The sequence below is a fragment of the Lutjanus erythropterus genome, chromosome 16, assembly GCF_056507025.1.
Source record: "Lutjanus erythropterus isolate fLutEry1 chromosome 16, fLutEry1.hap2, whole genome shotgun sequence".
NCBI lineage: Eukaryota > Metazoa > Chordata > Actinopteri > Lutjaniformes > Lutjanidae > Lutjanus > Lutjanus erythropterus.
This window is the reverse complement of record NC_139332.1, coordinates 36,430,845-36,440,680: the sequence shown is the minus strand read 5'-3', so window position 1 is coordinate 36,440,680 and position 9,836 is coordinate 36,430,845. Positions and strand designations below refer to the sequence as shown.

The 9,836-nt window shown below is 37.2% G+C and overlaps 1 protein-coding gene across 1 annotated transcript; it reads right to left on the bottom strand.

The window, feature by feature from the left end:
- Window positions 1–2,060: 2,060 nt before the first annotated feature.
- Window positions 2,061–9,467, bottom strand: igldcp (Ig-like domain-containing protein). Its single transcript, XM_084738865.1, has 7 exons — window positions 9,347–9,467; window positions 7,946–7,989; window positions 6,709–7,074; window positions 6,028–6,118; window positions 3,840–4,018; window positions 3,102–3,155; window positions 2,061–2,963 (listed from the first exon to the last, which is right to left on the bottom strand). Exons 1-7 carry the CDS (start codon window positions 9,370–9,372, stop codon window positions 2,878–2,880), a joined length of 846 nt encoding a protein of 281 aa, XP_084594991.1. The 5' UTR covers window positions 9,373–9,467; the 3' UTR covers window positions 2,061–2,877.
- Between the last annotated feature and the right edge of the window lie 369 nt (window positions 9,468–9,836).

Below are 9,836 nucleotides of genomic sequence, written 5' to 3'. Positions count from 1 at the left end.
ATTGATTCTCATGGAAAGTAACATTATCTTATTACAATTTTATCATTTCTGTTATTTTATCATAATTACTGGTTAAAATATGTAGAAATAACAGTTTGTTAGTATAGAGGAGCGATCAAGAGATACAGAGACGGAGCAGGAACCGCCCACTGAGTCAGCTGCACGGCTAACGTTAGCTGCGTTAGCTTCGCTCTCTGCACTGTCACGGCTTCTGAGGTGGACGGTCTGTCAGAGTCATCATTTTAATAATAATACAGCTGATTGGACAACATGTTTCAATAACATGCGGCTGACTAGTTCAGTGTTCTGGAGGAGACACAGTGAGTTAGTAAGCTGTAGCTCACATGATCGTGGGAGGATTCATGGGTAGATTTATATTTCTGTTGTGTAAATTAAATGTTTTTTTGTTTTTGTATTTTAGACTGATTTTTCTATGATGATTCATGTTCATGTCTTTTTTCAAACATATTTTAACTTTTGAAAAAGTGAAAAAAAGACAAAATTATCAGTAAATAGTTTGGAGGACCCCTTGCAGTAACTCTGAGGACCCCCTAAGGGTCCCAGCCCCCTGTTGAAAACCCCTGGTAAAAAGGGATCTAAAAGGACATAAAGCATAAAGAGTTTTACAACAAAATTTCAAGGCAACGTAGAGCCCAACTTAAATTCTTAAGTTTTGAAAAAGTTTTACTAACCACTTCTGTACGTTGCTTTTTAAGTTTTGTGTGCCTTCCAAATTATTAAATGTTTTTGAAAGTTTTTCTTAAATTAAAAGTTCAAATATGTCTGAAATAAACATTCAAACATGAGACACAGCAAAGATAAATCAGCTTTTTTGTAGAACAAACAAATCAAACATTTAATTTACAAAACAGACAAAAATCTACACATGAATCCTCCTGCGATCATGTGAGTTATAAGCGACTAAATGACTGTGCTGCACCTCCAGAACAGTGAACCTATCAGCTACGTGTTGCAGAAACATGTCGGCCAATCAGCTGGATTATTATTCCAAGTGTACGAGTGGATCATTTTGTTACTTCACACACAGACTCTGACAGACCGTCCACCTCAGACACTACCTGTTAAAGAGCAGAGGGTGAAGCTAACGCGGCTAACATTAGCCGTGCTGCTAGCTCAGCAGGGGGTCCCTGCTCCGTCTCTGTTTCAGCTGAGGGGTTTAAGACTTTTAAGACATAAAGGAAGCTTCGTATTTTCAGTTTCACTCAGTGTTGCCGTCTAATTCTCAGGAAAAGTTGCTACATGCAGGTCGATGCTCATAACGACATGAAACTGTCATTCTGTAAAATTCATAATATTCAAATCACATATTTTATATGTACACATGTTTAAGAAGATTAGATATAAATAAACATTCATATTTTTAACATCACACAGTTGAGCCACGCTGACATTTGTAGTTCACAATAACAAGAATAACAAGGCATGAAATCAATCAGGTTTATCATTTGTGTCATTCAGAAGGAACATTTGTGAGTTTTAGCATTTAAGCCACAATTAAAAGTAGCTAAATGTGTTGTTAGGTGCTTTTCGAAATTAAAAAAATAAATCTCTAGTCTGAAAAGTTTTTAAATCGAGCAACAAAGTTGTTAAATTGAAATCAAATACTGTTCAAACCAGCTACTATTTAAAACAGATCAGTAATCATGACCTTATTTAAAATTCTGTGTAAAACTGCATGAGAACAAGAACCGTTCTACTGCTAATCTCTCAGAACCCTTCATGATTCATGTTTTTATTTACTGAGAAATCATCTTGCAGAACATATTGTGCCATAAAAAAAAACAAGAAATGCTGTTTTTACTTGTGTGATTAAACAAATTAGAGCTCATTAGCATCCTAAATATTTCTCTTCAGAGCTGTTGGTAGTTGAGTTTCTGAACTTCTCAACAGACTTACGGAGTTTTTGGAGTGCCATAAAAAAAGAAATAATAATAATAATAATAAGAAGAAGAAGAAGAATAGAACAAGAAATGTAGAAATATGACAAAGAATAAATAATTTGGAAATATAAGACTAAATAATAAAATACAAAAGAATAATTATAACCATTTTCATTTATTTTCACATTTATTTAAAAGTATATATTTTGCACATACATTTTTTTCTGTATGTTTTTAAATAATTATTTTTTTAATATAATACCATTTATTTATTGTCATTATTATTTATTCTGTTGCATTTGCTATTTGTTAAAGGGCCAAGTTGTCAATCAACTGGCTTTGGGCGGGACTTCCTGCACTGTCTGGGACAGAAATAAATAAACTCATTATAGAACAATTTATATGCAAAAATTATATAAATATATATTTTTTTCTTTAGATGTTCACATTTCTTGCTTTATTCTTTTACAGACTTATTGTTTTTTTGTTTTTTTTATGGCTCTTCTATGACTCCATACAGACTGTTTCCGTCTGCTTCCAGTCTTCATGCTAAGCTAGGCTAACCATGTCAACTGTAGCTTCACATTGACTGGGCAGATGTGTGAGTGGTTTTAATGTTTTCATCAAACTCTCAAGATTTAATTTTCTCGACTCTGCTTCTACACACTCATCTACAGTAAAACTCACAGCAAGAAAACAGATTTCCAAAAATGCTGAACTGCTCCTTTAAAGGAATTTTGTTCTCTGTGAGCCTCTCAAGCAAAAAATACAAACTTCACTCACACTCAGATCTTCTTTCTGTCCTTAACTTACAGTCGACACGATCTCACTCACAGCTGACCGGGCTCACGTCACGTCTCAGTGCTGCAGTTCAGAAACACGATGAAGATGACGATGATGATAATGATGATGATGATAAATGACACCAAGAGAACATTTACATCTCAAGTTCATTATACTGAACAGGGTTATTTTCTCAGAGGAGGTGAAGAATTTGGAAACTTGCAACAAGAACAGAGAAGACGAGAAGAGTTGAACAATGGCTGCTTTTGGCAGCATCATCTGGAAAAACATCAGAGGACGGAGACACGGGGTTAATCCAGTTCAAGAATATTTAGTTTTTAAACATTTTCCCCTCATGTGAATCTTCTTCAGGTCTGCTGCATTTGCCAGAATATCATTTTTAAATAATGTTCTTACCTGTTGGTGCTTGTTTGTCCAAAGTTTGTTGGAATTTGAGAGATGAAGAGTTTTCTGTAAAACAGAGCAGTTACGTCAGTTTTTTTGTTATTATTTTTTCGTTTATTAATTCGCACAATAACAGAAGAAATACTACATTCTAAAGTTTCAAGGGCCTCATCTGTCAATGCTTACTGCCTTCACTGTAACCTGCACAGATGCAGGAAAGCTTGGCAGGCATGGCAACAGTAACTAAGGAGGGTGGGGCTTAACGAAGGGTCAGTTGTGACACATGTCTGTACTAACCCACTTGTCCTGTCTCTTTATCTCAGCTGCTGCAGTGTTGGGTTGGAATGAAACCCTGCATGTGCAGTTTGCAGCAGGTGTCCATGTTTTCCCGAGCGGATACACTGGAACGCGTTCAGGAAGTTGGGAATACTGACTCAGAACTGGACTTCGGACTTACAATGGATTGATGCCTGTATACTGTGTACTGCAAGGTTTAATGAGGAAGTGGGAGCAGGTGTGCAGGTGGGTGGGGGAGGACAGGCACACAGGGGCTTCTGCAGGACAGGAAGGGTAGTTCATGTGTGGCAGAGACAGAGAGCAGATGTGGGACATTTTCTCTCTCTACTGAAAGTTAATGAAGCGAAACCTGAAAGGCCACTTGTACGTTTAAGAAAATCCCTGCTCACAGTGGACTGGGGACGGTGTGACGTCATGTCACATGCTTGTGTTTCAGTGAAGTCTTCCTCTCACCTTCCACAGAGAGCTGCACAGTGCTGACAGCGAGGCCGTGCTGATCCAGAACTTTGTACGTCCCTTCGTCCGCGTCCGTTAACTTCTTTATGGTCAGCTCCTCGTTCAGAGGATGCTTCTGCACACGGTGACTGTCCTCGTCCCCCCTCATCCACAGGTCTGTCCACTCTGAGCTGTTCCTGTGAAACACAGGTCACCAACTGTTAGACTGAGGACAGAACAGACACCATGAAGGCCTCACAGAGACTGCACTGTTCATCAGAGCCACACAAACTCTCAAGTGTTTGAGTGGAGAAACAACATGTTGGTGACTGAGCTTTTCTTAACCAGGAGAGGGAAAATCAATACAGGATAGGATCATGAAATTAGCATGGCAATATTGTACCAACATGCTGACACCAAGTGTCTATCCTATTTATATAAAACATTAATGCAAAAAAAACATTTTCATTCTAGAATATTAAAATAAATTCCTCATTCTGTCCACTAGATGGTGCTGTGATTTGGTAGGATTGGTAGGTTTTTATTGGTCAGTCTGTCTGCTTGATAATCCCACTTTACTGCAACAGAAATGAACAGAACATGTGAGCAGACTTTCATATTTTTGTGTAAAATGAGTGAGTTTTCAGTTCTTGAAAATCAAAAGTAAAACAAGTATCATCACTGGTTTTCATGAGTCCTGGGTACATCCTGCAGAGGTGGAGCCAACTCATTGTTTTTTGCAAGTCACAAGTAACAGCTGTTTCACACTGCATGCAGTACAGCAGCGACATGCATGCAGCACGTCGAGCTGAATGTTATTTTACACCGACTCCATTCAGAACACTCTGTTTGTGTTCTCAACCAACATACAACGAGTAGAGGAGAAGTAAAGCTGGTTCTGTGAGTCACAGAACTCTTTCTGTCTTTCCTTGTCCATTTCTCATCTGAATTAATTTAACTACAGGACGACAACAAACAGGATGTGATGTAAGGAGGGCGACCTTGGTTGCTAGGGTGTTTGTGGGTGGTTGGTGAGCAGCGAGAACGGGAGACGCCCTGAACACAGAAGTGAAAAATATCACAGAAACCTATTTGAGCATACAGTTAAATCAACCTAGTGAAATATTTTCAAATTCAACCAGTACCTCCACAAAATAAGACAGGAAAGCTTCATATTCATGTTTGTTTTCAGCCAGGAGAAATATAGGAGACGCACATATGATTAAAAATAATCAGATACTGTGTAGGACATCATTTTAAAACATTTTTAAATAGGTGTTTAAATACTGTTTTGTGTGCAGCAGCAGGTTTGCAGCACACAGTAAAGGTAGAACTCTATTCTATATTTGCTGCAGCCACAACGTGCTGCATTCACATCTGGTGTAAATACACACAATCTGCTACCACTCTAAGTGACATACTTAGTCTGCAGCAGATGCAGCACAGCAGACGAACAGCAGCTGAGCTGCACACGAGCTGCATGTGGTGTCAAATGGCAGTTAGTCTCAGTTCTTTGCACTCAAGTCCAAAATCCTAAACTTTGAGTTTCGAGCTTTGAACAAGCCATCATCACCAAATGTAACACCACCAGAGGTTTGACTTACTGTTCTTTGTGCAACTTGAAATTGGTGTTAAAGTCCAAGTCGAGTCTAAATTCGAGTCTGACTTGAGTCCAGACCTCTGACTGATATTAAAATTCTTTATGATTGCCATTTTTTTATTTTCATTTCTGCTCAGCGAGAAGAATAACGTGACTCCTCACAGAGGACGACTGGTTGTTGCTGCATGGAGGCAACAAAAGAGACAAAGATCCTGACAGATCCTGAGTTCACTGTGCAGCTTAAAACAACAAAAGATGAATCCGATACAAGTATTTTTTCCAATTCTAAAATGACATCCACCTGCATTGGAAAGTCTTTTTCTTTCCAAACCCTCAGGGGTGTGTCTGTATTTAACCTCTGTATTTTGTAAGCAGACTTCATGGGCTGACTCATAACTTTACTACCAGCTTGTAATTTGCTTTAGTTTGACGCAAACAATCATTTTGTGGGAGTTTTGTGGGGGAAAAAACAAAGAGAACAAAGAGATGAGAGGAAGTGACATGAAAAGATGAAATGAGGAGGATGAAAGGTCAGTGGATGTGAATTTAAGCTTTTTCTTAAATTGTATTAATTTTACTTTAACAGAAAAAAGGGCTGGAGCTCACCTGCCCTGGAAGACGACCCTCATGGAGTGACGGGTGTAGAGACTCAGAACCAAGTCCTCACCTGGACCACGAGACTGAAGTGATTTATGATCTAGATGGAAAAAGAAATTCACCAACAGTCAGATTAAAAGAGTCCAGAGTGGAGACGTCAGCATTGTTGAAGTCTAATAAAAATGAAACTACAGACACCGCATTTCCACTGAAAGTACCCAAAACTTTTATGCTGCGTTCACATAGATTCAAGCAGAAATTAGACGGACAACAAGTTCTGGACGGGAAGGGAAAACCAAACGAACGGTCAGAAAGAAACATGCGTGAAAACTTTTTGGCGAAATTAGCTGTTAATAGTCATTCATGAGAATCGTGTGGGTACCCAAAGTAGAACAAGAAGAAAATATAACAGGAAAAAATGAGACAAAGTGGACGACGAAGACAAGAGAAAGGATTATTAAATTCAAGCATAGACAGATTGGAAAGAGACAAAGGAAGAAACAGACATGAGGGCAAATGACAATGAAAAATTACATCAGTAAAAATACAGGAAAAGATGATGAGACTTCAGACAGATTAAAGAAAATAAAGAAAAAACAGATGAGAAAAGACAGAATAATAATAGAACAGAAGAGAAATGGAAAATCTGAGAAAACATGAAAAAGAAAAGTCATCCAAACTCCGACTGACCGAACACCGACAGCTTGACACTCTGGATGAAGACTTTGGTCTTCCTGGACCTCACTCCGTCCACCACCATGAAGCTCTCATATCTCCCCGTGTCTCCGATCTGAACGTCCCTGATGATCAGGGAACAGTCCCCGGACCCCAGCCTCTCCTCGGGAACCTCCACCCGGCCCTCGAACTTCTCCGCCTGCCACCTCTGCTCCCCCCGCAGCTCGAACACCGTGTCGGCCGGGTTCCTCCACTGGATGTGGCAGTTGGACGGGGCCATGTCCCCCAGATGGGACTTCCAGCTGCAGGGAAGGACCGCCTGGTTCCCCACCATGGAGATGACAGACTCGGAGAAGGTGGTGGAGGACAGGGAAGAGGAGTCTGGAAGGAGAGAGGCGATGAAGGAGGAAACAGAGGAAGATCTCCTCACTAACAGAGAGGACCTCGGTTCATCCCCCATCAGAAATCACAGTGACTTTGTCCACTCTGAGGTCCTCAAAATCAGATTTACACATGTTAATTAAAATTTGCCCAAAGTTTTCAAGTATTTTCAAGCTGTTCCAGCACTTTACAGCCGAGGCAAATGATATATTTATATGCAAAATGATTAATTCTCCTCTTCATCGAAATAAATCACATTCCTGTGCTTTAATCAACAGAAATCATGTTTGGTTACAGAAGAGACGAGTTTCATGTTTCAAAATGTGTCACCTGTCTCTAAGTAGACTTTGTTTCCCATTAAGTTTGCAAATCTTCTGCATTTTCTGTAGCCAATAGTTGAAAATTCTAATAACTGATTAATCATTAATAAATAAAAAGCACACATTTTCCCTCATTTTCATTTTTTTCTTGTTTTTTTTTCTCCTTTTTTCTTATTTTAAGTTTAATTTGAAGTTTCCTTATCCAATAAATGGCTCCACCAGATAAAACAATGTCAAATGAGGCACAGTTAATGCCATTTATAGATGATTGATTAATTGATTCATTTTCAATCAATATATGTTTAATCATTCAATTCTTATTTGGCAATTAATATAGTTAACTTCCTGTACAATCTGGCTCAGCAAATATCAGACTTATTTTATTTCTTGTTCTACAAACTTGACAAATTCATTCAAGTCAGGCAGTGATTTATTATGAAAGTAATGTGATTACAATTTAAACTGATTGTACAAAAATATCCCTTTATTTGTTCTAATGAGAAAAGATGAAACAAACAAAGAGACAAACATAATGTCAGATCGATACTCACCAACTAACCTGCCAACCAGGAGACAGTGTAGAAATATGAAAAACCTGAAACACACACGAGAATCATGAGAAGAAAAAGAAGCAACAATAAATCTTTAAAAAGACTCCAGCGCTGCTTCTTCTGCCCACAATCCGTCACACAGGAATCACATTACACCGATGTGAAAACTTATTTCACAGAACATAATGCAGACAAAACCTGCTTGGGATAATTTAAATAGATTAATTAAATTCTGTTTTTATAAATAAATAAATACATATTTATAATGATTAATTTGTTTCACAGCACTGATATCATTTTTAGACTCTTTTTTAAATATAGGCCTATAAATAAGAATAAAGAAAACAGAATCTGTTGATTCTTTTCTTGATTAATCGATTAATAGTTGTTTGTAAAAAAAAAAAAAAAAAAAAAAAAAAAAAATCACATTTAAGAGGCTGAAATCAGACAATATTGACTTTTTTCCTTAAAAAATATTCAAACAGATTCTGACTCCATTATCAAAATAGATGCAGATTCATTTAATAATCAGTTAATCAATTAATTGTTGCTGCTCTAATATAATAATAAATAATAATATAATAGTTTCAGTGATGATAGAGTTCCATTTTAAAATACATAAGGAGTTTTTCACAAATATAAACTATATGATATTATATCAAGTAATTTTGTTCAGTATTTGTCCAGAAGGTTTTAGTTTCTAATACAGGGTGTGGTCGCAGCAGATTTCTGATATGCTATATGTTCATATTTTGTTTTAGGAATTATGTTATTGTTGATTTAAAACAAATACTTTTTTTTTTTTTTTTTTTACATATTAAGTTTAGATTTATTTGAGTATTAGAATATTTTTTTACACGTTGGCCCTTTAAAACCACAGGCCAATCCTGTTTCAGATGTTTATTCTTCATATTCACTGTGTAAACTTAATAAAAGGTCATGAGGTTTATTTTATATTAAATATTAAATCATTTATTAATGTAATCTGAAGGTTATTTGGCCCCGCCCCTGTTCAGAGCGGCGGAGTTTCGATTCTGGACACCAGATGATTTCCTGAGTAACGAAACTGCAGCGGCGCGTCAGTTCATGTGTTCGTCATGTGTGCAGTCAGTGCTGCTGCCACAGACACAATCCTGCACAAGTGAATCTAAACAAAAACACACTTCTTCCTCTTCTTCTTCTTCTTTTTCTTCTTCTGCTGTCGCTTCTTTATTCTGCAGAAATCTTCAGTCCTGCAGCCTGACAGTTTATTTACTGTCATATTTAATAATAAAAAAGACTTTCTCTGATTATTCTGCACAGACAGACAGAAAATGGAAAAAAAAACCAAATAATAATAATAATAAAACAATACTTTTGGCCGTTTGTTTCAAAATAAAGTGCAGTGATAATATTTCTTACCAGTGTCTGTTACGGACAGTTTTCATGATGTCCTCTGTTTGGAGCCTCAGTTCAGTCCTTTTCTCTGTCCTCCACAGACCGCTTGGTTTCAGACTGTTGACGCTCAGCTGAGACTTGGTTTATCTATTCTACTCCCAACCGCAGAGAGTTTCGATTTCCGCTGAGACTTTCCAAAATAAAAGCACCAGATTAGACGTTGACGGCTCAAATACGATTTTAAAAATTCCAAATACAACGTACAACCAAGAGGCTTTATTTCTTTAATTTAATATTACAGAAACAAGTTTAACCGATTTTATTCTGGTCCAGTTAACGTCTTAATTTGTTTTATTACAGTTGGTTTTCTGATTCTCTTTATGAAGCATTTTGTAATCTATTTTTAATTTAAAATTGATGATACAGGCCTAGTAAGTATTAATTATTATGTCTATAATTATTAAAGGGGAACGACAGAGCTTTTGTTGTGTTGACTTTCTATTTCACACACACC